This window comes from Lynx rufus, unplaced genomic scaffold, assembly GCF_022079265.1.
Source record: "Lynx rufus isolate CCGP_SWC_20201006 ecotype Redwood Valley unplaced genomic scaffold, mLynRuf1.p SCAF_2, whole genome shotgun sequence".
In the NCBI taxonomy this organism is placed as follows: Eukaryota; Metazoa; Chordata; class Mammalia; order Carnivora; family Felidae; genus Lynx; species Lynx rufus.
Genome location: NW_025814834.1, coordinates 209,331,733 through 209,359,623, shown reverse-complemented (window position 1 = coordinate 209,359,623; position 27,891 = coordinate 209,331,733). Strand labels below are relative to the sequence as shown.

Here is a 27,891-nt window from a genome sequence, read left to right as displayed (position 1 = left end):
CACCCAGGCTGCCTCTGCATCTAGCACATTCTAACGCGCCGTTTCCACAGGCCTCGGGGTGCAGATCAAAATGCGAGAGCGGCTGTAATTTCACGCCTATAACATCCCCGCTATGTGGTGGGAAAAGACATTTGGGAGCCCCGTGGGTGACACCGAGGGTTCATGCCGCACACAGTCATTAAAATGTTTTTATCCGAGCTGCAGATAAATTGTAAGCCAATTTGAAAGTCGCGTGCTGGGCCCCAGGAACGCATTATACACAGTCACGGAAGGATTGCCGCGGCTCTTCTTGGGGGTGCAGGTGATGCGGGGGGGGCATGTTAAGGGTGCGATGTTACAATCAATTAAATGTGAGCCCGGACACCCCACCCCCACCCGCACCAAAGCCAAAAAACGCTGCTCTCCTGTTCCCACCGGAAGAGCGGGAGGCCAGGTTTCTCTGCCACCCCTTGGACCCACGGCTGATGATCAAGGCCGCTTCCCGTCAAGCATGGAATGTGTGGCTGTGTGCTGAGTGTCCAACCCAATCGTGTGACCTTCACGAGGGTCCTCCAAGGCGGGCCCGGTCACCCCCCCCCCTGCTTCACAGACGAGGGAAGGAGCCTCTGAGAGTTTAAGGGGCTCACCCACGGGAGCGAGAGAGCCGGGGGTCCCGCCAGGCTGCCTGAGATCAGAGCTGGAGAGCCTGACAGCCACTCTGAGCCCCCAAGGGACACGTCCCCCCTTTGACACAAAGGCTATTAGTAACGCAGATGTCAAGGGAGTGCGGCGGGGTGCAGAGCTGAGGCGGTGGGGGCTCCAGGACACTGAGGGGATATCAGGACACTGAGGGAATATCTTCTCTCCTGGTTCTGGAGGCCAGAAATCAAGGCATTGGCGAGGCTGCGCTTCCTCTGAAAGTTCTAGGGAAGTTCTAGGGAAGAAGCCTGCCTCTTCCAGCTCCTGCCGGTGACTGGCAATGCCTGGCCCTCCCTGACTTGTACGTGCGTCCCTCCATTCTGTGCCTGTGTCTTCACGGGGCGTCCTCCTCCATGGGTCGGTGCCTCGGTGTCCGTGTTCCCCTTTTATAAGGACACCAGGCATTGGATCAAGGCCCACCCTGAGGCAGTATGACCTCGCCTGACCTTAGTTACATCGACAAAGACCCTGTTTCCAAATACGGTGCCATCCACAGGCACTGGGGGTTAGGATCTCAACACATCTTTTGCGGAGACCATTTGACCCACAAAAGTAACTGAGCCAGGAGGGGGCAGAGTGGAGGAGTCGCCATCTGACTTTGAAGGCGACACTCTCCTCCCGACCACCTAGGTCACCCTTCACTGGGGATTTACTGCCACGCCAAGCACTGTGCTAAGGTCTTCATAGACTAACTTATCAAATCATCTCAAAAGCTCCGTGAGATGGGTACTGCCCTTTCTTCGCCAGGTGAGGAAACGGATAGGTACATCGCTTGCCCAGCACACCCAGCTAGCCAGCGGCCAAGCAAGGGTAAGGGCATCCCACGTGCTTAACCACTCTGCTCTACCAGAAGTCACGACATATTAATAAGCATTCATAAAACGTTCTACCTCGAGATCCCTGTCTGTCTTCCGTAGGCTTCCAAATGAGGTCAGCAGATAAAGGTAGAATTTTGGCACCCAAGACCACAGTGGCACCAGACCACACCAGATGCTTTCCAAACGTGGGGCCGGGGGACACAGGTCCCATCCCGGGGAACAGTTGCTAATGAACTTTGCATAGCTTGCTTGCTATTCATTTGTTTGCTTGTTTGTTTGTTTAGGTATGTTCTGCTGAATTTTTAAAACAAAATTTTTCATGTTTGTTTTTGAGGGAGAGAAAGAGATGGAGCACAAGTGGGAGAGGGTCAGAGAGAGAGGGAGACACGAAATCCGAAGCAGGCTCCAGGCTCTGAGCCATCAGCACAGAGCCCGACGCAGGGCTCGAACCCACAGACCGGGAGATCATGACCTGAGCTGAAGTCGGACACTTAACTGACTGAGCCACCCAGGCGCCCCTTTACTAAATTTTTATTACGTGCATTCGGTGTGCTTTTTTCTAAAAATTATTTTGTTGAGCTGTCATTCGTATGACGTACAATTCACTCGTTTAAAGGATACAACTTAATGGGTTTTACCATAGTCACCAAGTTCTGCAAACACTTTTAGTCGTGTAACCAGTTTCAGAAGATGTTCACTGCCCCCGAGAGAAACCCCGTGCCCATCAGCAATGACTCCCCTTCCTGCACCCCTCGCCCGGTCTTAGGCAATCACTCATCTGCTTGGTCTCTCTGTGGATTGGTCTGGACACTTTCTAGAAATGGGGTCATACAAAACGTGGTCTTTTGTCATTCTTGGGACTTCTTACACTTAGTGTCAGGTTTTCAAGGTTCATCCACATTGGAGCGCGTATTGGGACCCCGTTCCTCGTCGTGGCTGAATGATATTCCATTGCATGATGCCTGACATTCCGTTTGTACATTCACCGGTTGATGGACGTTTCCACCTTCCAGCTATTATGAATGATGCTCCTGTGAACATTTATGTGCAGGCTTTTGGTGTGAACGGATAGTTTCCAGATCTCGGGGGGGGGGGGGGCGGTGCAGACCCAAGCACGGAATTGCTGGATCGAATGAGAACTCTGTGCATAGCCTTTTGAGGGCGGGCAGGCAGCTGTGCCCTTTGACTTTTCCTCCAGCGGCATAGGGTCCCAGTGTCTCCAGATCCTCACCTGCACCTGCTGCCTGTCTGTCTGAAGGCGACCGTCCTAGCGCACGTGAAGCGGTTCTCATTGCGATGCGATTTGCGCTGCTCTGATGGCCAATGGTGTTGATGGTCTTTTCGGGGGCTTTGTAGCCCTTCGGAGATCTGCTTTGCAGAAATACCGTCAGATCGTTTGCTCGTTTCAACCAGGTGATTTGGCTTTTCATCATCACGCTCTAAGAGTCCTCTATTTCAGATGCGAGGGCCGTATCGCGTGTCACATTTGTGTACATTTTCCCCTTTGGCGTGTTACCTTTCCCCTTTCTTGCTGGCGTCCCGTGAAGGACGAAGGGTGTTCGTCCGGATAAGGTTCGCTCCATCTGCTCATTTTCTGTTGCTTGTGTTCTGGGTCTCCCAGCCGAGGAGACTCTGCCCAACCCGAGGTCACAGTTCACTCCTGCTTTTCTTCCAAGAGTTTTAATAGTTTAAACTCTTACGTTTAGGTGTACGATCCATCTTGAGGGAGTTTTTGTGCGTGCTGTGGAGGAGAGGTCGGCCTCCCTCAATTGCATGTGGGTGACCAGTTGTCCCAGCACCATTTTGGAACACACTCTTCTTTCCCCACTGAATTGTGTTGCCTCCTGGCCAAGAATCAATTGACTATAAATGTGAGGGTTTATTTCTGGACTCTCCCTCCTATTCCATTGACCTCTACGTCTGTCCTCACATACTTCTGATGCTTTTTAAAGCCATCTGGCCATCTCCAGTCTGGCTCTGTTGCTCCCCTGCTGTGTGACTTGGGGTGGGGAGTCCCCAGGAAGTCCTCCTGGGGCCAGTTGCTCGAGCTTCCCTGTGACAAGAAGCTCACCCTGGGCTGGCCGGTGCTCTCAGAGGAAAGGAGACTGTGGCACGCTGTGGGTGATGGAGCTGAGCTCACTTCCACGAGGCCAGGCCAGAACCCAGGATTTCTAGAGGCCTGGAGCTCTGCTTTCTGGGACCAGATGCTTGAACTCTGTTCTCTGGACATCCAGCCCCGTGCTCCTCTCTGGAAGAAGCAGCACATTCCCAGGGCCAATAATTGGAGTGTCAAGGACCTCTCCTGACCTGGGAAGGAGAAATGTCCACGGCTCCAAAAGTGATGGGGGATCTGAGCCTGCACCCCTCAAAGGCCTGGTGTGGCCGCCATAGGCCTGAGCAAAAAGGAGAAACACAGCTCTTTCTCTCAGAAGGACGCGAGCGGAAAAGCAGGCGGCGGTCTGCAGACCCCGTCTCGGGAAGCCTGCCTGCGTGCAGGACAGCCGTGGGGAGGTGTGTATCTCCCAGGCAGATCCAGCTCCTGCTCAGAGCATATGGCGGTCCAGGGGACAGCTTAGGTCAATGAAGGGAGGCCGCTGGTCTGAGAATCCCTGGGGGACCCCAAGCAGGGTAGCTGGAAGGCGAGACTCAGAGCTGCCGCACAGCCCCCGCCATAGCCCACGATGCCTGCCGGGTGGGAAATGATCGGCTCCTTCCTTGTCTTGGAGCCTGAGCGGATAAGCTGCCTGCTGGGCCTACACTAATTACATGAACTGGCCCCAGGCGATTGCAGTGGCCACGGGCTCCAGGGAGCAAGGCTGCTAAGAGGAGGGGGAGGGGGAAGGGGAGGGGGAAGGGGAGGGGGAGGAGACGTGGCGGGTTGGGATCCAAGCCAGAGCCGCAGAGGAGTTTGGGGTGCTGACGGGTTGCAAACGCAAACCCCCACGTCCCACTCCCGAAGCCCCCAGGGTCCTGAGGACCAGGCCTGGGCACTCTCGTCTCCCAAGCAAATGTCCATCCAGGCAGGCCCTCCTCCAAGCCCCCTCCCCTCCCCCACCCCTTCCCCCCCCCCCCCCCACTCTGGAGAAGTGACAGTGAGTGACCAAAGTCCTCCAAATTGAACCAGGAGAAGGCTGGGAGGTCCCCAGTGAAGAATGAGCCCTCTATCCAAGTAGGTTGACGAGAAATAGTGTTTACTCCCTTAGAGAGCTGGGGAGTATTTAAGGGGATGAACCTGAGATTCAGGCAGAGGTTTTATTTTATTTTTTTTTATTTATTTATTTTTGAGACAGAGAGAGACAGAGCATGAACGGGGGAGGGTCAGCGAGAGGGAGACACAGAATCTGAAACAAGCTCCGGGCTCTGAGCTGTCAGCACAGGGGCCCGATGCGGGGCTCGAACTCACGGACCGCGAGATCGTGACCTGAGCCGAAGTCGGCGCTCAACCGACTGAGCCACCCAGGCGCCCCCAGGCAGAGGTTTTAAACCCAGTTCTGCAACTCCCGATAATAAAAGCAGCAAATGTTTATTGAGCATTTGCTGTATGCCAGGCACAGTTCTGCCCCGCACCTGCTAACTCATTTAATTGTCTTAACAGCCCTCTAAGGAGGCCCCACTATTACCTTCCGCAGTTGACAAGTGTGAAAGCAGAAACCCTAACAAATGGGCCCGAGGGCACGGGCCAGCTAACAGCTGAGCTTGATCCAGACCCGGGCAGGCTGGCTCCAGGGCCCTCAGCTGAGCCACCACACTACACTGGCAGGTGGTTTATTTCCCCGCCTGAGCCTCAGTTTCCCTGTCTGCTAAATGGGGTTACCGTAGCACCTCCCCTCTTGGTCCTGTGTCCCAAGCTCCTAGTGAGCGCCCCTAAACAGGACCGTTGTTTTTACTTCCCACCCATGTTGTCCTGACCTCCCCCCTGTAAGTGTCAGTGAGGCCAGGGAATGGAGTCAGAGCCGCAGGAAGTGACACCAGGCAGCGACTGCCGTGGCGTCCCACGCTCGCACTGGTAGAGGAGGGCAGGAAAGAGCGGAGTCACAGCTGTGGTCCCGTCCCACCCCCTCCCCAGTCTCGCTGTGACTTGTCCTCTCCAAGCCTCTTTTATGTCTTCTGGAAACTGGGGCAGTGAAGGTCACTACTCCCACAGGGCTGTTGTGAGGGGTAAACGAGATGGAGAATACAGATGGCACCTGGCCTGGGTCGGAGGGCAGGGCGGGCAGCCGCAGCGGGTGAGACAGCAGCGGTCAGCTCGGGCCTTGGGCCGTGGAGGTTGGAAAAAGATACGAGGCGTTTCCGAACAGAAGCCATAGGACTCGGGGACCAATTGGAAAGCTGGGAGCAGATGTGGAGGAGATGGCAGGACCCGGCACTGGATGGAGATGGTCCCTGAGAAGTCACCAAGGAGACCTGCGGTCCCGCTTAGCAGATGGTGACCTCAGGAAATGGGCTGAGGGGTGGAGAAGCCGGGGCCGCGATCTGAAGGCTGTCTGCAGGCCTCCGTCCCGATTGCTGGAGCTTCCGAGGGGACAGCTCGAGAGGCAGCAGGGGCCTGAGACAGCTGGCCGGGCTCGGCTGCTGGAGTGGGGCTGCGGCCCAGAGGGCCGGGGCCAGCGCGGCCAGGGTCTTCCAAGATGGACCGTAGAGCATGTTGAGAGACTGCGCACGGCCGTCTTGAGCGCCTCAGCCTGGCCAGGGACCTGGAGGAAGGATGCTCGCTCTGCCCACCTGCCCACCCACAGGCCTGCAGCTAACTCAGGTCACCGGCCGAGAGCCCGTTCAGAGAGGGGCCAGACAGATGGGTTTGGGGCTCAGAGGAGCACTTTGGAGCTAACTGGGTCATCTACCAAGGACGGTCGCTTCCCAGTGTCAGCCCCAAAGGCCCGAGCCTGCTGACCGCCTCCTGGATAGGCTTCTAGAACCCTCCTTCGCTCCCTCACTGAACACAGCCCTGCAAAGGAGGCACGCCCTTGACCGAAGCCCACTGTATACTCGGCAATAGGCCCAGCACGTTCTGTTACCCGCTGCCCCACCTCTGGTCTCCCAGCCCCGGACGGGACCTATGCTGCCTCAGTTTCAGTGGGTACTACATGCCCTACACAGAGAGGGCAGGGAAGCTTCCCAACGTCGCACAGCAGTGAGTGAGATGGGATTTGAGCTCAGATCTGCGGGAAGGAGGAGCCCCCCTTTTTCCTGCTACACGAGGCTGCCGGGAAGACGGAGGGACGCCGCTCCTCTCCGAGTGTGGGGCCATGGGGCTGCCACAGGGGCCTGGGCCACGTAGCCTCTCAACAGAGACAGCAGGGAATACCTGGGCCGCATCATCAGCCGCTCCTCCGGCCGTCTGGGAAGTCAGCAAGATCAGTGTCCCCATTTCACAGAAGAGAAAACAGAGCCTGCTGACAAAGGGAAGCCTAGAGTAAGAACCCAAATGTTCTCTGACTTCTTCCTCTGGGGGGGGGGGGGCCGGAGCCCTGGGCTGGGGTGGAGGCAAGACCTCTGAAGTGCACGCTGGGTGTGATTTGGAAAGCTGCGTGACCTCTCTGATCCGCAGACAAGGCTGGAAGGAGCAGACGGCTTAGCCAAGCGTCCTGTGCTGCTTTGCACGTCTTGTCCGTAGGGCCGTGGAGCTGACGTGACCGGCCTCTCCCTGATGGAAACAGACCGTTTGCCCATTGATTCCTTATGCACACACGTCCCGCTTCACCCAATATCATAAGCCCCCACCATGTGCCTGCCTTGGGGGAGCGACTGAGAGAGATTCATGTTCATGTAGGTCGGCCAGATCATACTAGAATAAAGGTGAATTTTGCAGCCGCCATATGCCACACATTTTCCCGTATGTTAAGTATGTTAATCCCTCTAATCTTCGCTACTTTAGGAGGTAGGGACTTGTAGCATTTCCATTTTGATAATGAGGAAACAGGCCCAGAGAGGTTAAGTAACTTGCCCAAGGTCACCCAGCAAGCGAGCGGCAGAGCTTGTTATTCAAACCCAGACCGCCTGGCTAAGGAACCTGTCTGCAGCCTCTCACAGAATGGCCCTCTGTGCCCTCTTGAGCCAAGCGGTAGAGAGTCACCTGCTCCCTGAACCGTCCAGGCAGGTGGCTGCCGCCTCCTGAGACCCTCACCAGCTCCCTGGACTTCCTGTGTCTCACAGACCAGGAGGCTCAGTTCTTGTTCTGGGGTCGTCTCTCTCCACCTACTACCTGCCCCTCCTGGCCGCCCCCCGGGTCCCGCCAGAGCAGGCCCGCAGGCGCATCATTAAACCTTGACAGGTGTTAGGTCAGTGCGATGCTTTATCCCCTCCACCACCGGGAGCTGGATTTAGTGTCTCCGGCAGAAGGTAAACTTCGCGTCCCTGGGACAGGCCCCTTAATTACAAGTGATATGTGGCCGTTGAAGCTGCGGTGCCTCGGGCCCAGTGATTTAAGGAGCAGGCATGAGTCTGAGGGTACAGGTGTTAACAGAGCTGTACCGGAGCTGGGAAAGAGGGCAGGGGCGCCGAGGGAGGCAGTGAGCCGGCCCCTGGAGCGGGGTCTGCTTCCTGTGGACAGACGCTCCTGGGGAGAGGGACCTAATCCCTCCCTGTACAGAAGGGGACACTGAGATCAACTCCGCAGGTTGCTTTGCCCTGGGAGTCAGCGGTCCTGTCTCTGCCGCCAGCTTGCAGGGCGCCCCTGGACTCAGTTTCCCCATCTGTTACCTGAGGAGGCAGGAATACCTCGCGCGCGCTCTAGGAGTGATCATCTTAAAAGCAAATAAGTCCGAATAATCACAATAACCTTCACAGCAGAAACTAGCACCGACCGAGGGCTTATTACATGCCAGGCGCTGCCCCGGGTCCTTTACGAACACTCTCGTGGTTGATTCTCACCGGTGCCGGGGGGAGAGCGGTTGTACGTATCCCCATTTCAAAGACGAGGAGCCCGAGGCTCCGGGAGAGGCAGCAACTTTCCCCGAGATCCCGCGGCTAGCAAGTGATGAACGGAGACTCTCAGCCCCTGTCTCTGCGTCCAGAGCAGAGTCCCTGCAGGATAGGGGAGTCCCTGAAGGAGTCCCCGAAGGACAGGGGAGACAGAGAAGAGTGCAGATTTCCAGAACCGAGCAGAAGGCAAGTGAAGGTAAGGGGAGGGCTAGGTTGCAAGCTGTGGGGGTGCCCAGGGAGAGGGTCTCCTCCAGGAGGAGGCATCAGGAAGGCTTCACGGAGGAGGTGGCATACAGCTGGGCCTCGTAGGCCGGGCCGGGGGCAGACAGGACAGGGACATTTCAGGCAGAAGCAGCCCTGTAGGCGAGGGTGTAGGAGCAGGGAAAGCTTGGCAGGTGGAGAGCACTGCTGTGTGGCGGGACCCCAAGGCCCGGGTAAGGAGGGGACAGTCACGACAATGGCTGACCTCTATTCAGTGCTGCAGGTGCCATGCCACGGTCTAAATACCTTACAGAAGCACCTGTCACGTAGATACGATGATCCCCACGCTACAGATGAGGAAACAGGCACGGTGGGTGGAAAGTGACCTGCCAAGGTCACCCAGCTCGCAGGTGGCAGGACCAGGATACAGCAGCTTGGTCCCCGAGCCCGTATGAGGCCAGCCGCTGGACCCGGTCCTGGCATGTCAGGCTACCGCGGGCCCTGCCTGCCCTCCGTCCACCAGGCCTAGTCCCGGGCAGAGAGGAAAGGCGAGGCCAGAACAGGGCCCCGAATCCAGGGACGTGTGTCCAGGGAGGCCATGGGAGCCGGATGGGCCTGGGGTTTGAGAGCAGGAGTTTGGGTAGAGAAGGTTTTCGCTGGGAATGATGGCCCCAGCCACACCCTCCCAGCTGACTCTCCTGTGGACCCCGGGCCCATCAGAGGACAGGCCCCAACTCCTGAGGGCCGCCGTCAGGGAGGGGCCGGCCCCGCTCTGCTGACCAGTCCCACCGCCTCACACACAGCTGCTCAGGACCGTCTCCCCCTCTCTAATCTCCAGCCCTCCTGCTGTAGCTTCTGCCCAGATCTGAGCCGCAGACCTCAGCAGTGACCCAGCCCAGCCCCGTTACTGCCTCACAGAGGAAACAGATGCCCTGAGAGACAGCCCGCAGCATGTGAGACGCGGGGCCAGGTGGTGCACTCGGGGTCGTGAGCCTGGGCGGAGGGGCTTAAGCCAGACGCGGTATGAAAGCTAGCCTTGGTCCTTGCTGACCGACTAGCGGCGGACCACACCGCCTTTGAAAACCTCCGTTTCCGTCTGTCAAAGGAGAGAACTACCCCTACTTCCTGGGATGGGTGAGGCTCTAATGCATTAAAGCATTTACCACGGAACCTGCCCCCAGAGTGACCACCAGTGAGTGGAGATGTTGGTCAAGTGCTCTCCCCACCCCTCACCCCCACCCACTGTGTGCCTGGGGACCCCGCGGGCCCTCAACTCTGGGTGCAGGGGGATGCTCACTGAGCAAAGCCTCCTCCCAGTCACCCCTGCAAACATCAACTCATCGCATGCTCGCTGAGGGCTGCCCTGTGCCCCCCACGCCCGGGGCCCCCAGTCAGCAGGATGAACAAGTGTCCCCAGCGTGAGGGCCTCTCAGGCCGGTGGCCAGAGTGAGTGGTGTAGGCAAAGGCCAGCCACTGGCCGAGGCCAGCGATAGAGGCTGCTGTTCACACATATGATGGCCGGTGGGGGTATGGTCTCACCAGTACCAGGCATGCTGCAAAGCACGAGCTCGGTTCACCCTCACGATGGCCCCGTGATGCCCAGGTACTGTGACGAGGCACTAACACCTGTGACCAGGTACTATGGCAGTCCCCGCTTTACAGATGAGAGAACCAAGGTGGGAAGGAACCTGGTGAGGGACGAGGTTAGAGGGGTCAGAGATGAATAAGTGGCCCAGGCCCCGCCCATGGGGCCCTGGTGAGGTGGCACGTGCTGGATCTCTGAGACCTACGCCCCCCCACCAAAATCGAGCCCCTCCACCCCAGCCAAGAGTTGGTCCCGTTAGGAATGAAGCATGGCTCTGCCTCACCCAGCTCTTTAAAAGGACACAATCCTTGGGGCGCCCGGGTGGCTCAGTCGGTTAAGCGTCCGACTTCAGCTCAGGTTATGATCTTGTGGCTTGTGAGTTCGAGCCCCCGCGTCGGGCTCTGTTGACAGCTCAGAGCCTGGGGCCGGGGCGCAGAGTTGGGGCCCCGCTGGGAGCTTGGCTGGGGTGGCACCTGCTATGTTCTTCAGTCCCCACGAGCACCCCGCATGGGCCAGTGACTCCAGAGTCACCCTTGCTCTGTGGGTGAGGCCAGGAAACTAGCAAGTGCCTAAGGAGGGCGGTGGCTTCAGGCCAAGTGCCCCAGGCCTGGGTGGGGAAGGCCAAGGGTGAGCCCTGTTCTGAGCCCCTGAACACAAAGGCCCCGGTTCTTGGGGGTTCAGTTCTGCTGGAAAGGACAGAGGTTTTTTGGGGGAAACGGGGGGGGGCTTCCTCCAAACTTGTTCTCTAAGCTCTAGCCCACTGCTCTCCGGTGGGCGTGGGGGTGGGGGAGAAAAGTAGAGAGCAGGCTGAACTTGAACTTGAGCAGAAAGAACTTGAGCTGGATGCCACTGCCCCTGGCCAGATCTCGAACGTGCTTCCCCACCAGCCAGGGCCTCCCCAGGCTTCTGCAAGCTTCCACAGGCGTTTTTCATACAGCTGCAAATATGGCACCTGGTGAAATCGCCCATGTGTGTAATATATACCTCTGGGATACATTGAAAACATCCTCCGAATAGCCAGCCTTGCTGCTATTTAAAACGGATTCATGTCACACCCCATAGATTTCGTCTCTGCAGAAATGGCACCTATCATGGGCCTGAACACATTTGCTCTATTGCCACATAAACTACAACGGCGCGGCGGCTCGCTCGGTGGCTGCAGACAGGCTGCTGGGTAGAGGCTGCCTCCAGCCAGGAGACCTCAGGCAGGGGGAGGGTCCACACGGGACTGGTGGCCTAGGAAGCCAATCAAAAAAAAAAACAAAAAACAAAAAACGGGGAACATTGCCAAGCAGCCAATCAAGGCATGAGCCTGAAGTTGAACTGCTTGTGGGGTGGGACTTGGGGGTTTTGAGGTCCTTTGACTCAGGGCAGAGAGTTCTACCCTTGCCCTGTCTGCTGGGTCCAGGAAAAGCCGAATAAAGGTTCTCTAACTCTGCCTGAATCTTGCTGTCCCAGCCAGCAATAATTTTCTCTGTTCACCGAGCACCTATTGTGGCCCCAGTGAGTCTAACTTAGAGATGAGCAGACCGGGGCTCACAAGAGTCAAAGAGTGGTTCTCACACTGAGCTCGCATGAGAATCTCCTGGAAAGGCTTCTTAAAACCCAGAAGCCTGGATCCCACCCCGCCCCCGGGGTTCTGTTTCGGCCGGTCTGGAAGGGGGCTCGGGGGTTGGCAGTTTACAAGTTCCAGGTAAGGCTGGTCCGGGGAACACACTGTGACGGCGACCAGGTTGAGCGCGTCGTCTACGATTCTGCACCTGGCGTCCCCGCCGCCCCTTCGAGTGTGTCGGAGCGTGTGCGTGCGCGTGCACGTGCGTGCGCGTGCATGCGGGATTTTATTTCTCCGTCAGCAGTAACCCGAGTTGGGTCCTGCTTGTCCCAGCCCCACCGATTCTCCGCCTCACAGGCTGCGCCCCCCCCCCCTCCTCCGGCACCCCCCTGCTTCCCCCAGAGCAGTCAGCCAGAGCCTCCAGTTGGGGTTGTTAATTTTATCTTCCGCCACTGCGAAACCACAACAGCTGGCAGGGGAGGGCCGAGGCAGGTGAACCGATGCTGCCAGCCAGCTCCCGCGGAGGGGGGAGGCCTGGGGGCGGGGGGACGGATTATGCCCGCGGCCACCAGAAGTCCCCTGGTGACCCCATCCGCTCAGAAGGGCCCCCACCCCCGGGGCAGGGAGGGTCCCGGGCAGGGCCCACCCACACTGGCAACGCCCTAGACCCAGGTCCCCATCCGTCGATGGCATCGGCGCGTGGGTTTCTACCCAGTGTCAAGTTGGAGGGGGTGGTGGGCTCGGCTGAACAGCTGTCGCCCCTAGAAGCACAGACGCGGCGTTTGTCTGAGTCGTCGCTGATGGTGGCTCCATTCGGGGGCTTTTTGTCAGGCCTTTTTTTCCCTGGGCTGCTATTACTCCTCAGTTCGAGATTTAATTTTCCCATAAACCAAAGAGTTGTGCTTTTCTCCTCTCTTTTCCTGCTGGAGGCCCCCGCCCACTGGTGGGGTCTCCCTCCTTCTTGGGTTCCTGCTAGGAGGGAGGGCCTTGGGCGGGGCCAGAGACTTCAGCCCTTCCAAATGGGGCAGGGATGGGGGGGCACGACCCTTGGGTCCCTCCCCCCGACTCATTCGTTTGACCAATAACTACTGAGAAAATCCTTGTGTGTCCGGCCCTCGGGATGTGACCTTGAGATGTGACCATAGATAAGAAGCGTCCCTGCCCTCATGGTGCTTGCATTCTAGTGGGGGTGTCAGATGCAGAGGCCTTGGGGTTAGAAGGAGCTTAGGGTGTTCACGGACCTCCCCCCAAATTCTCAGTGTGTTCAGAGCATGGCGTTGGGGAAGGTGGCCTTGGTCAAAGCAAGGCAGGGCCCACAGCATTCCAGGGTCTCGAGGGATCCCTTCTGCAAACGGGCTGTGTGCTTGCCTGGGCCGGGAGAAATGAAGGAAGGAGGGAAGGAACAAACAAAACAAGAATTGAACTTGAACTCCTGTGCGGCAGGCCTGCGCCAGCTCTGAGGTTAGGTGGGCAAAAGACGAAGTTGCAGACGTCCGGGAGCACAGTCTCCTGGAGAAACAGACGTGGACCCGGGACAGGATGACAGGCACCTGTGAGAACGACAGCTGTACAACACTCCAGGAACCCAGAGGATAAGCCCTGACCGAGTCTGGCAGGGTCCTAGAAGGCTGCCGAGGGAGGCAGTCCCTAAGGCCAGCCCTAAAGGATGAGGCAGAGTTAACCAGCAGAAGGATCGCTTTGTGCAGGGCACGGAGGAGGTGAGCCAGCTGCAGAAGGAACCTTGGGCAGCTCGGTGTGGAGCAGGGTGGCTGCCTGGAGGAGGTGCTCCTTCGAGCAGCGTCTTGTAGAAGCCGGAGAGACCGGTGGAGAGGATGGAAAGACACTGTGATGGGAGACCCCCCCCTCCCAAAAAAGGAAGAAATTAAAAACGGGGAACGTGGAGGGACATTTGTATTCACGCATGGACACTTTTATATATTAAGAGGGTGGCTTTCTTTTTCCTTGCAATTCGGTATAATGACTGGTTGCTGATTGAAGGGAAGGCAGTCAATAGAGCAGGCATGCTGAGAGAAAAGAATGGATTTTTTGCAAATAATATAATTTTGAACTTCTCTTCCCCCCCCACCCCTCCCCACGTCTAATTGATTACCACCCCATGATAAATGACATTCAGAGCAGGAATGTGCCCAGCACCGTCACACAGCGGTACCCAGAGAACAGGACAGATTATCCCTCCCCCAGACAAGGGTCACTCCTGGAAGAGAAAGAAACTCCCTCAGCCCAGGAAGGGGCGTGGGCAAAGGGGTAATATAAATAGTCCCTTTCTGTCCGTGCAGCTTATAGAAGGTTTGTGTCCATTTCCTCATTTGCTCCTCCTCTCAAAAATCCTGGAAGCAGAAACGTTGGCAGGGTGTGTTTTATTGAGCCCATTTTATAGATGGGAAGACTGAGACCCGGTGGGTCAGCCGACTTGCCCCTGGTCCCATGTGATGTTGGTAGCAAGCAGGGCCTGCACCGGAACCGCGGTGTGGCTCTCTTGGAGCCGGGACCCCGGCAGGCGGTGGAGAGGACCCCACGGGCGGGGAGAGAACCGGACTCTAGGAGATGCAGTTAGACACGGGCCTGCTGGGGTTTGTATGAGGACAGGTTTGTGTTCCCGAATTTCAAAGGCCACCAGACGATTTACAGAGCAGCGAACGATCGCATTATCTTCAAAGTGAGTTACGATGACCAAAACAAAGTTCTGCTTTCAAGATAAAGACAGGCAATATTTCAGAGTTAATTTCATAAAACTGATCACCCGACCATTACCTCACTGTGTCGATGTTAACTGTGAAGGAGAAAATAACGGCATCCCTGGATGGCCGTGGGACAGAGGCAACAGAAGTTGGCTGTGGCGGCCGCTGAGACGGACGGGCAGGCACACTTTACCTGTCCCGATGCTGGACAAAATGGGTCCAAGAAACTTCCAGCAGCAACCCTCTCTGCTTAAGACAAAGAAGTCAGACAAAACTGAGACGTTGACCGGCTGGACTTGGGGACAGGGGATCCGGGGGCGTTTGGTGGTGGTGGTCTTTGTGTGACCATGGACGTGTAGAGCCCGGCGGGGTTGGGGGGCGGGGTCTTCCTACTGCCCAGGGCCGGCTGTGCGCTAATGTGTCCGGAAGTGGCTTGGAAATCCTGAAGCTCCGCCCATATCCGGGCTCTTACTGCCGTGACCGCAGCCATGCATCCGATGCAAACACACCTGCTCGGTGTCTCTTCACCTGAGGACGGTCCTTTCAGGTAAACGGTGCAGGTGGGTGCTTCCCGCCCCCCGGGAGAGCCCTGCCTCGGCACAGACACCTCTGAAGACGCACCCTCAGATCCACAGGAATGAGACACTCCTGGTGGGTGCACGGGACCCTGGCCCGGAAGAGTCGGGGGAGAGACTGCTGAGCCAGGGGTCTTGGTGGATTCTTTGCCATTCTATGCCACGTGGGTCACAGTCAGGTGGCCTGCTTTATCGTGCTGATTCCAGAGCCCAGCTTGGACCTCGGGATTGTTCCTGTCCAGGAAGCTGCATGGAAGTTATGCTTGGGCCGCCGCTGGCCATCTGCCTTTGGCTGGACAATTGCTCCCGGGGTCGCGGGGCCAATCCCAGGGGGCACATAGGGGGCTGCTTGCTGTGACCTCGGCCAGAGATTGTAAGAGGGACAGGTGTGGGGATGAGCGTGGGGATGGCGTTGGGGTCTGGGAAGGGATGGAGGCAGAAATAAGCGTCCACAGTTATTACAGCTCTGCTGTGTCATCGGCCGTACAACCGAAATCTGTTATTGTCTTAGGAGCTTGATTAACTGTACACATTGCTAACACCTGCTCGGAAACATAACGAGGGACAGGGACACGTCTCCCAATCAGGGTCTGCGTGGGCAGCGTGCGTGACGCGGGTGCAGATCTCTGGAATGGGGATGTGGGCACGCACGAAGGTGCGTGTGTGTGGGCGCGCGTGCGTGTGATTGGGGACAGGGGCGCCCATGCTCTGCAGAGAACCCTGGCCAGGCTTTGGAAGTGCTGGGTGCCAGTCTGGGCTTTGCCAACGGACTTACAGTGTGACTGTAGGCAAATTCCCCCCTCTCTGACCTCAGTTTGCTTACCTGTAAAATGGAAGGTCTCGACCAGTGTTGTCCAACAGAGACCCCATGCAAGTCCCATATGTAATTATAAGTTTTCCAATCACCACATTGAGAAAAGCGTTGCAAGGTGAATTAATTTTAATAATATATGAAGTCCAGTAGAGCCCAAATATAGCTTCAACAGATAACTGCTATAAAATATTAGTGATACCTTTGACATTCTTTTTAAAATGGCTTTCGAACTTCAGTGGGTATTTTATGCTGACAGCACACAGGAACTCAAAAACGCCTTTCGAGTGCACAACAGCCACATGGGGTGAGTGACTCCTGCTTTGGAAGGTGCCCGGTGGCATCTTCTGGGCTTCTCACTTACCTGTGAATGCCCCCGAAGGCAGAGACCTTTCATTCTCCTGCCCAGTAGCAGGGAGCCTCCAGAAAGAATGTTAGTAATGAATCCTGCTAATAAGTGCCGATGACACGTACAGGGTGCATTTTCAAAACGCCTTTCAGGTACTATGTCACTGAATCATCACAGGTACCCTGTAATCCCCTTTTGTGGAGGCGGAAACTGAGGTTCAGAGAGGTTAGGTAACTTGCCCAAGGTCACACAGCCTGTAGGTGGGACAGCTGGTCTTTGAACTCTAGGTAGGCTGATTTACAGCCCACACTTTTAACCACTGTCCTGTCCTACCTCCTTATAATAGCGATGCAAATAATAATGAAAACTGCTAGACTTCCCCCCACCCCCACCCCAGGCATCTTGTAAGAATCATCTCTGCTACCCAGAGCAGCCCAATCAAGGAAGGTTCTAAGGGTCTCAATGAAAGTGAGAAAGGATGAGAGATATCGAAGGTGCCTCGTGCCATTTCTGAGCCTGTCGGATTCTTGGAGGGTATACTTACATCCGTGCACACGACCACGAGCGGTGCCCGAGTTTTACGCCAAAGCTCGGATTGGCGTGGTCCCTTCATCTCCGGGGTAGCCGAGTTAAGTAGAGCCACCCACAGGAGAGCTCCCAAGGGATCTGGGTCACAAGGCGTCCGTGAGGGTTCCCCGTGGCTCAAACGTGTCCACGCGGGGCTAAAGGCACCCACAGAAACGAGCTCTTTTCTTCTTTCCAAAGACCACGGAGGCGCAGCCTCTTGTCAGAGCTGGGGCTCTGGAGTCGGGGCGCTCAGGTTCAGATCCTGACTCTGTGAACCCCGGGGACGGCCTCCCGCACCTCTTCAGTTTCCCATCTGTAAAATGGGAGTAAACACACCCACCTCGTGGACTGATGGGGAGGATTGCCTGCGTTCGGCCAGGCTGAGGGCACTTGCATCGTGGGTTCTTGCTGGGGGGCCCCAGGTGTTTCACTGGAGTCTCAGAGTAAGTTCACGGCAGAACCTGGGACTTCTGGGTAATTGAAGCGCGCCGTGTATGTTTCCCCTCGCGGAATTCCTACCCGACTTACCACCTGCTTTATACAATCTTACACTTCATTACGATTCTGCATCTGTTGTTTTCCCATTGTTTCCTGTTCATGCCGCTTCCCTTGCCAATTGCACAGCGCGTGGTGGCTGCGCGAATGAATGAATGGCTCATACCTGGCTTCCTTTCACCAGACCTCAAAATAGAGTGGCCAGGCGGCTGTCACCCCCGCCCCCCAGCCTGTGAGCTTCTCTGTTTTATCACCGGGCGCCTGGCACCGTGCCCGGCACCTAGTAGGTGTCAGGAAATGTTCGTTGAGCTTAATTAAACTTACCTGGAGTGAAAACCCCCTGCAGGAAGGAAAGGCCCCGGCTCTTCATCCTCTCCGTTTCCCCCGCCGCGCTTGACCCCAGGCTGGGTAAGCCAAAATGGACAGCCCTTCCCAAGTGAAGTCCTCAGATCCTGGCTCCTGTCCTCCTGAATGCAAAGGGACTGCGGAAATAATAGTGTGAATCCGAAGAATAGCAGATTCCTGGGGCGCCTGGGTGGTTCAGTCGGTTAAGCGTCCTCTTTCGGCTCCGGACGTGAATGTGGTTCATGAGTTCGAGCCCCACGTAGGGCTCTGTGCTGACAGCTCAGAGCCTGGAGCCTGCTTTGGATTCTGTGTCTCCCTCTCTCTCTACCCCTCCCCTGCTCTCTCCCTTTCTCTCTCTCTCTCTCTCTCTCTCTCAAAAATAAATATTAAAAAAAATAAAAAAGAATAAAAAAGAATAGTAGCTTCCTACCATGTGCTAAGCCCTTTCACACCTAGGAGCTGGCCCCTCCTTCACATCCATCTGCCAAGTTTTACTCCCATTTAGCAGATTGGGGAACTGAGGCTCAGAGCTTTGGTAACTTGCCCCAGGACGTGGAGGTTTGGCGACCTGGCTGAGATTTGGATCCAGAGGTTACCAATGGCTCCACGGGTGTCCTTTCCACTACCCCACAGTGCCCACCCAGGAGCCCTGGCTTTGTCACACCAGCCAGTGATTGCTGAGCAGAGTGAGCCAGTGGGAGGCGGGACCAGCCAAACTACACCAACTTCCAGAAAGAAAGGAAAGAGGCAGCTCTTGGCCCTAAATGCCTCTCAAAGCCACCTACTCTCTGTTGCCCTCACCCTGCTCTAAATGGACAGCCCGTCTAGCCTGAGTCACACTGTGTGTTTTCAGCGTCCAAAATGCAATCCTGATCGTGGCGCTGCTCTTGCTTAAAACTTTCAATGGCTCCCCAGTGCTCTCAAGACAAAGAAGAACACGCATGACCAGTGGTGTGCTGGGAAACCCCCTCTCGGGGGGCTGGGGCAGAGAAGAGAACACACAAAAAGCCTTGGTTTGTGGTGGTGGCCAGTTTCCGTGGCATAAAGCTCCCTACTGTGGCCGATTTCAGGCTACCAGAGCAGTCCTGGAAATGGCACATGTGGGTCTCAGGCGCTGCTAGGAACCGGCCCTAGCGCACCACTGCAAGCGGTAACCTACCGTCAGCGGCTCTGCTTTGCACCCCGCACACTTCCCAGGGCCCCTCCACCCCCATCCCCAGCTCCTTGCCCTCCCCCTGCCACCTGCCCCGGGCTGACATGCTCCAGCCCTCCGCATATGCTGTTCCCTCCAACTGCCACACTTGTCCTTTATCTCGGGTTGCTTCCTCGGGTCACAGAACTTGCTCAGACTTGGGCAGGGGCCCCTTTCCTCCTGTTACACCTCCCGGCACCTGATGCACTTCCCACGTTTAACTGTATGGTCCCTTGATTCATGCCCTTCTTCCCAGCAGGCTGTAGGCCCCTTGAGGCCAAGCCCTTGTCTGTGTGCCCGGCAGGGACATCGTCCCGACTGCGGTTGGTGCCAGTAACACCACCTGGAGTCATGCAACCCTCCTCCCCTTCCTGCTCCCCGCACCCAGCACGGGACCTGGCCCATCTCAGGGGATCTCTTCCTGAATCTTCCACTAAACCTTTGTTTCGCTGTCCTTCCCTCTTGGGTAGCTCCCCCCACCTCCATCGAAGTGATGGCCGCAGACATGCCCGCCCCCTTCAGCCGCTACCAAGCCCAGAACTTCACGCTGGTCTGCATTGTGTCCGGAGGGAAACCAGCGCCCATGGTGAGTACCTCTGGAGTGCCCAGCTCCTCCTCCGTCCCTGCCGGGCCACCCTGCCCTGTGACTTGTCCAGCTGCAGATGTCACCGTGGCATCCACTTTGCAGAATAAAGGGGAGAGGGTGGGAGCCCCTGCCTTGAGCCATCTGCCTTGGTCTGACCCCATCTACTCATCTGACCCACCCAGGTGTCTGCTTTGCTCCCAAGATCCCAGCACAGAACCCCACTTTTTCCGGACCCTGGGGTCCCAGAACTGCACAGTGGGTCCTTAGGGAAGCCCAGCATCAAACAGAGCCCTGCCCCACTTATCGGACAGAATGGGGACAAATGAGGCCCAGAGAGGGGAAGGGACGGGTCCAGAGTCACCTACAATGTTCTTGACGGACGTGGGACTCAAGCTCATGCCCTCCAGCTCCAATTCCACTGTGGAGGGAGGGAAGGGAGGAAGGCCGGAAGGAAGGTAAGAGAGAGAATTCCTGTTTGGACCAACTCCGACCCACCCTAACTGCTTTGAGGTCCGCCAGCCCAGCCCATGCATTATCGTCATGGCCACTTCAAGCGGTGGGGGCGCTAACAGAGAGAACTGGGTTCTAGCCCCTGCCCTGCCTTAAGCAGAAAGATTCCCCTCTGCTTCCCAGTTTCTGCAAAGAGGCTTAGGGAGTGGACAACATTAACATTTTCAGCTTTTTTTTAGGAGCACCAGGACCTCTTTGGTCCAAATGAAATACACGCAGCCCCACGTGTAAGACATGTAAGAGTGAAGGAAGGTCAGGTTGCCCTTACGGAGCCCTGAAGCACCTGTGTGGAACCCTTGATTCCCTGAACCCATATTGAGAATCCACGCGCTACGTGCTGTGAAGGCTCCCTCCAAGAGAATTGTATAATACACTTGACACTGTGAGTCTCAGGTATCACTAGGATTCGTGAGGGGCTGGGCTCGAGCGGAGGATAGGTAGGGTTAGAGTTCAAGGTGGGAGACAATGAATTCCAGACTCTGTCTCATAGGCGTGATGCAGTGGGGTTACCTGGAGACCCAGGCCAGTCTCACCCCAGGATCTAGACCTAGATAGACCCAGCTTCTCAGGGCAGGGCAGTAAACAGGTGCAGAGAAACCCAATACAGGGCAGTGGCCAGGTGCACACAGGCGCAGGTGGGGCCGTAAGCAAGGTTGCATAGGTACAAGTGGGGCAGTAAGCAGGTGTGCAGAGACACAGGTGGGGCAGTAGACAGGGGTGCTTAAATAAGGCTTTGGTAAGGCCCATCTCCCTGCACCCATACCTCATGGCCCCAAGGAGACAGATAGATAAAAAGGCAACTTCAACCCCAGCGATTGGTGAGAGCAGGAAATGGTCCCCAAGTTTCCCCCTTTGGAGCCCATAAAGAGGTCTGGCCTCTCTAAAATCAGACAAGCTGGTCTTTTTCTCCAAAGAACAACTTCTTTCCCAGAGGACACACACAAAGAAAGTCTCCCCACGGCCCTGGGGCTGCAAGAAGACTCCCCACCCCCACCCCTGCCTGCTCCTGCCATTTAAGATATGGCAATAAAATGTTCAGTATTCATATACACATATATATAGTTGCATATAGATGTAAAAGACATTTCTCTCTCTCTCTCTACACACACACACACACACACACACAAGATCCTTAATTCCCCGCATTCCAGGCATCTTACATTTGCCTGGGACATCAGAACTTAAAAGAATTCTTTGGTATAAATTACAAACCTGCTTTTGAAGCACTTTTCAAAAGAAAACGAAAGAAAGAAAGAAAAACCCAAAGCAGGCTATTATGTGCATATGAGATCCTTCGCTGGAGCTGTAAACTCTTGACAGATTCTCCGGGTCCCACATTTCATCCCCCCCTCCTCTCCCTTCCCCTTTCCCGCAGCCCCCCTCCTCTCCTCCCCCACATCCTCCTCCCTCCCCTCACCTGCACCAGCATCCTGGGAAAGCTGCTTCCTGCCCTCCTCTCTCCCTGTCTCCCATCGATTTATTTACCTGATTTATTAAAAAATACACCCAATCCCCACAGGCCTCTGGGCACACGTACCAACATAAAAGACAGCAAATTAAATTAAATGCCGTCTCTCAAAACTTGGGTTCCCCATTAGAGAAAGCGAGAAGATGTTTGCTTTCACCCCATCCCCACACCTCGCTCTCTCCCACACATGCACCTGTTTCCTTCCTTCTGGTTGCAAACCTCCAAAACGCGCCCACGGAGATCCCTTCCTCGTCATTCTTCTTCGGATGGCTCACTTCCTCTCAGGCGCCTTCCTACCTTCTCCCTCGTCCAAATGCTGTCCCCAGGTGGGCACAGACCTCTCCCTCGCAGCCCAGGTGGCTGCTGGGGCTGCGCCCTGGGCCCCTGTTTCAGTACATTGTTTCACTGAAGCATCCGACAGCCCCCAGAGCAGCTGTCCTTACTCCCCTTTACAGGTAAGGAAACTGGGGCTCCAAGAGGCTCACCTGCTGGTAAGGACGGAGGTGGGCTTGGCCTCTGCCACTAGGAGCTCTGTGTGTCCCCCTCGACCTGAGCTGGCTCAGAGTACTTGGGGTGCTGGAGGGAAAGGAATGAGGGAGAGTCCATCCGGAAGGAGGAGGCGGCCTTGGAAGAACGGGCATTCTGTGGCCAGGTCCTCTGAGGTCCCACCGTCGGTCATGAAATGCTTCCCGCACCCTCCTTGTAATTTCAGGTTTATTTCAAACGCGATGGCGAACCCATCGATGCCGTGCCCCTGACGGAGCCGCTGGAGGCAAGCTCTGGCCCCTTCCAGGACAGCAGGCCTTTCCGCAGCCTCCTGCACCGTGACCTAGATGACACCAAGATGCAGAGGTCGCTGTCTCTGCTGGACGCCGAGAACCGGGGCGGGCGCCCCTACACAGAGCGCCCCGCCCGCAGCCTGACCCCGGACCCCGGCGTCCTCCTCCAGCCGACCACCGAGAACGTCCCAGAGACGGTGGTGAGCCGCGAGTTCCCGCGCTGGGTCCACAGCGCCGAGCCCATCTACTTCCTGCGCCACAGCCACACCCCGGGCAGTGACGGCACCGTGGAGGTCCGTGCCTTGCTCACCTGGACGCTCAACCCACAGATCGACAACGAGGCCCTCTTCAGCTGTGAGGTCAAGCACCCAGCGCTGTCGATGCCCATGCAGGCAGAGGTCACGCTGGGTAAGACTTGGTGGGTGCCGCTCTGCGGGGACCCTGCAGAGCTGGGGGGCGGGGAGCCTTGGGTCCTTGGGTCGCCGGCCACCTCGGACGTGGGGAGGGGTGGGGCACGGAGGCGTCCGGGGCAGGCCCAGAGATCAGGGCCGGGGTTCTTAAGGAGGTTTGCTGAGCTGGACTGGGGAATGTGGGTGGTCACAGGGAGGTCAGGAGAGCTTGCTGGACGGGGTCAGGAACACTAGAAATCAGGGGAATTTGGTCCGTCAGTATCGCGAATATGTGAGTCGGAGAAGTTTGCTGAGTAATTAAGCAGAGGAGGGTTCAAAGGTGGACACTATGGCCCCAGAGCCTCGCTCTTAGCCTCTCACTGTGCCACATCCGTGGTCTCGGGCAGCTGCCCCCGAGCACTTTCGCGTGTCATTCCTTGGAGACCTCACGAGCTCCCCCTACTGCCCGGCCCTGTGCTAGGCGCTGGGACCTCATCAACCCGCAGCCTGCCCCTACCACCCTCTCCGGACCCCCGCGCTTTCCACTGTCCTTTGGCGAATGTGAACCTCAGGAAGCCATCTGCTCCGGGCTGGGAGGCAGAGCAGCCTCACCCCTTCGCTTTTTCCCCCAGGAAAGCCGTCCCCTGCCCCTTTTGCCCAAGCAAAGCTCGGCTTCCCTGGGATGGTGCCCTGCCCCACCCCTACCGACACGGGGAAAGACCAGACAAAGACTTGAGAGCAGCTGGAAAAGTGAGTGTGCAGCTCACAGCTCACATCGCAGTGATGAGGGGGTGCTGCCCCTGGCCTGCCCCACCCCCTTGCCCTCCCGCACCCCAAGCCAGATTAAGGACTCGCCTGCCCGGTCCCTGATCACAGCTGGTTCCCTTGACCGGAGCCGTGCTGGCGTGCACCCCACCGCCCCCCCCATCGGAGCAAGGGCAAGGCCCCTTCGCAGACAGTGGGCATGCGCGGTCACGTGTGTGCACCCCCGGGGGAAGCGGGAAGCGGGGGACGCTGCAAGGCTGCCAAGACGCAGGTGCCAAATCGGGGGGATGACACAGACCCCCGGGCTGGCTTCCCATCCAACCTTGGCTGCCGTCTGTTGGTGTGATCTCGGCCTCAGGTCCCCGGGCCTCAGTTTTCTGACCTGTTGAATGGAGAGAATAATTGTAAGCTCATAAATATCAGGAGCCAGGCTCCCTTGCCTACAAGTTCTCCTGGCACAGGTGCAGTGAGCTTATGGGGCAGGGAGAGACGCTGTCATTATTCCCGTTTCACAAGTGAGGGGAGCCAGCCAGGCTTGGAGTAACTCTCCTTAGGTCCGCCAGCCAGGTCCGGCCCCAGGCCCACATTCTTCACCACTGTGCCATCTGCTGGGGCTGTGGCCAGGGGAGAGTGCTATGAGCTGGGGGGCGGGGCGAGGGTGAGTGGAGGACACCCTGCTCTCTGGCCACGGCGGGGAGACAGTAGGATGGGCAGGTGACCTCGGGACACAGAATCCAATCATCTGATCAGGACTTTGAAGGTCAGGCCAGGGCGGACCAGAGCCTCCCCACGATCTCTGCTGTTTCCTCTGCCGGGATGTCCTCCCCCAGCTCAGACACTACTCCCCACAAGAAGACGGATGCCTGGTGGTCCTAGAACCCATCTCAGTAGATGGCAACTACGTTTTTCCCATTGGCGGAGCCTGAACCCTCAGAGTCGCTTGCTTTTCCCGCTCTTTTCCCATGCTCCGCGTCTAAGCCAACCTCAAGAACCTGCCCCCACATCTGCGGCTTCTGGTGGTTTCCTCTCCGACCACCCAGTTCCCACCTGGATTTCGCAGCCTCCAGGCTGGTCTTTCCGCTCCCACCCTCATCCATTCTGCTCTTCCGTGCTGATTGATCGGCTTAAGATATAAATCAGATCGTGACACACATACATACCCACCCCAGCCCTTCCAATGGTAGACGAACAGATGGACCAAACAGATAGAATTCAGAAATAGAACCCAGAGAGAGAGAGAGTCCATCTTGATTTTTGATGAAGGCCCCAAGGCTGTTGAATGGGGAAGGAGAAGTTGTTTTAACAGACAGCCTTGAACAACCAGAGACGCTTAAGGGCAAAATGACCCCAGTCCCCTATCTCACGCACACACAAGAATTAATTTGAGATGAGTCACAGGCCTAAATGTGAAATCCAACATCATAAAGCTTCTAAAGCGACACATAGGAATCTGGCTTTGTGACGTCGAGGTAGACCAGGAGTTTTTCCAAAGGTCACAAAAGGCACCAAATGAAAAATTGAACACTGGTAAATGAGACTGAGTCAGAATCCAAAGCTTCTGCTCATAAGAAGGCACCTTCAGGAATATATATAGAAGCTGAGAAGAAATACTCTCCCTACAGATTTATGACAAAGGATTTGTATCTAGAATATATAAAGAACTACTACAGATCACGAATGGTAAGACAACTCCATTAAAAAGAAGAAGAAGAAAGAAAGAATACGTCCGAATGGCCCATAAGCATATGAAAAGGTTTATAATATCATTAGTCATCGGGAAAATGAAGACTAGGACCTCAGTGGGGTACCACCGCACAAGCAATAGAACGGCTAACGTTGAAAGAACGGGTAATGTCAAATGCCAACAAGGATGTGGAACCATCAGAACCTTCGTGCGTCACCGGTGCGAGCATAACCAGTGCCACCATGTTAGACGATTAGCACTTGCTTTCCCAGATGAAAACATCCTTACTTTATGACCTAGTAATTTCACTCCTAAGTGTTTACCCAAGACAAATGGAAACATTATGTCCACAAACGTTTGGAGGTGAATGTTCACAACAACGACAATAAAAACTGTAAGGAACCCGAATGTCCGTAATTGGGAAGGTGGGAGAACAAAACCGTGCTATCGTCCTACGATGAGCTACTTCTCATCAATACAGATGAACTCCTGTTAGTCGCAACCACGTGGACAGAGCTCAGAAAACATGATACCGTGTGCAATACGCCAGACGGCACAGAGTACACACTGCGGGATTCCGTTTATACGGTAAACTTCTAGAACATTTACCAAAACTCTCCAGTGAGAGAAGTCAGAACAGCGTGTACCTATGGGGGGTGGGGGGAGGTGGAAGGAGGCATAAAGGAACCTTCCGGAGGGATGGGGGTGTTCTAGAGTTTGATTGGGACGGTGGCTACACAGGTGTTCGCATTAGGATTCGCTAAGTTGTGTTCAGAAGAGTGCATTTCCCTGCACAACTGCCATTATATTTAAAACCAAATCCCAGTGATGTCCGTACATTACCCCCCTCTGCTCTGTCCGCTCCAGCCACGGGGTCCTCTTAACTCTTCTGTGAATGCACCCAGCTCGGGCCCACCACGGACTTTGCACCGGCTTTCCTTTCTGCCTAGAATGATCTTGCCCCAGATATTCTTAAGCCCTCTGTCCCTAAGGCCCCTGTTCAGATCTTCTACTCAGAAAGTCCTTCCTTGAACACCGTATCTCAAACAGCCTCTTCCTCCTGGCCCCATCAGCTGCTTATCTCACTTTATTCTCTGGTGTCACATTTCGCTCAACCTGCAGGTACATTACGTGTTTCCTAATTCCCTGGATCTCCCACTGGAATTTAAATTCCGTGTGGGCAGGGTCTCTACCTGCCTCGTTCACATGGTACAAGGCTCAGAATGATCCCTAACATATTACTCAGTAAGCACCTGTCTAAGAATTAAGTCCTACTTTACTGGATTGTTGTGAAGATTAAATAAGGCAGTACATATCCAGTGCTTAGCATAGTGACAGACAGAGTAAGCACTCAGTAAATATCAGCTACTGTTATATTCATTGTTATAGCCCCAGCATTGCCCTGCACAGTAATCGGCACAGTTTAGGTGAGCCACAAATAACTAGATGTATAGAGCAGATAAATGAGTGGGTGGGTGGGTGGGTGGATGGATGGATGAGTGGGCGGGTGGGCAGATGGATGGATGGATGGATGGATGGATGGATGGATGAGTGGGCAGGTGGGTGGATGGATGGATGCATGGGTGAGTGGGTGGATGGATGGATGCGTGGATGGAAGGAAGAACAGATGGATAGATGGACAGAAGGGTGGATGGATGGATGGATGGTTGGATGGATGGATGGATGGATGGATGAATGGATGGAAGAACAGGTGGAAGATGGACAGAAAGGTGAACAGATGGATGGGTGGGTGGGTAGGTGGATGGATGGATGGATAGATGGATTAATTGGATGGATGGATGGATGGATGGATGGATGGATGGATGGAAGAACAGGTGGATAGATGGACAGAAAGGTGAACAGATGGACAGAAAGGTGAACAGATGGATGGGTGGGTGGATGGGTGGATGGATGAATGGATGGATAGATGGGTGAATGGGTGGATGGGTGGATGGGTGGATGGATGGGTGGATGGATGGGCAGATGGATGGATGGTTTTAGTGAACACCCAGAATTCCTGGGGGAAACCTAGAGGAGCTTTTCCATGAGCTTTCACAAGGCTGTTCTTGCAGTGGAATCTTCAGGAGAGAATCTTCAGGGCAGCTTATATCATCAGGATTGTTTATACTCCCCTAGACAGACGCACACCACTTTCCATTTCACGTTATAGCCTCCCATCTGTCCTCCATTATCATTTTCAGAGTAACTCCTCAAAAAGTGTACTAACCTATTGTCCCCCACTTACAGGTAAGGAGACTGAGGCCCAGCAAAGTTGAACTGATACATCCAAGTCATGCTGTCAGAGAGCAGAAGGCTAGGCCCCAATCCTGGGTCTCTGGACCCCCACTCTTTCTGTGTATCCAGCGGTGGAGGGCAGGGAAAGCCCAGGGGCTCAGAACATTCCTTTTGGAGACTCTCAGTGCTGTGTTCTAGGAGCAGGTGGGGGTTGGGGAGGCAGAATTTGACTGCCAGGAGCTGCTGGTGGCTCTCGGTAGGGGTGTGAGTGGGGAGGGTGACAGCAGCTGGCCTGGCTTGCGGAAGCAGCATCGGAAGCAGCAGTGACAGGAGCGGGGGTGGGATCTTCCGCCAAGGTGCTGGTTGGTCAGCAGCTGCCAGGATGGCGCTCAGAGTGAGGGCAGGACAGACCCCTCACCTGCCCCCCTTCGTCCCCCAGGGCCAGCTCCACACAGGAGCCTCTGGGAACCTGCAGCTCAGGCAGCCACGGAGAGAGTCTGGCTGCCCGAGTGAAAGACAGCACCCCTCCCTCCCCACCAGCCCTGGCCTCGGGGCCTCCCTCGGAAGACCCATCGAGCCCTGCTCCCATCACTTCCTTGCTGTGCGGCCTCCGGCAAGCTGCAGCCCTCCAGAGGGCCAGGTGTATGGCCTGCAAAATGGGTTTCATGCAACCCTGCCTCATAAGCA

General features: G+C 56.0%; 1 protein-coding gene across 1 annotated transcript in view; it reads left to right on the top strand.

Moving 5' to 3' along the window:
• Window positions 1-27,891, top strand: part of IGSF21 (immunoglobin superfamily member 21) — a 239,462-nt gene that overhangs the window by 208,012 nt on the left and 3,559 nt on the right. The window contains exons 5-6 of the mRNA XM_047082457.1: window positions 19,259-19,374; window positions 22,065-22,539. Of these exons, the coding sequence (XP_046938413.1) occupies window positions 19,259-19,374; window positions 22,065-22,539 (591 nt within the window). The remainder of the gene's footprint in view (window positions 1-19,258; window positions 19,375-22,064; window positions 22,540-27,891) is intronic.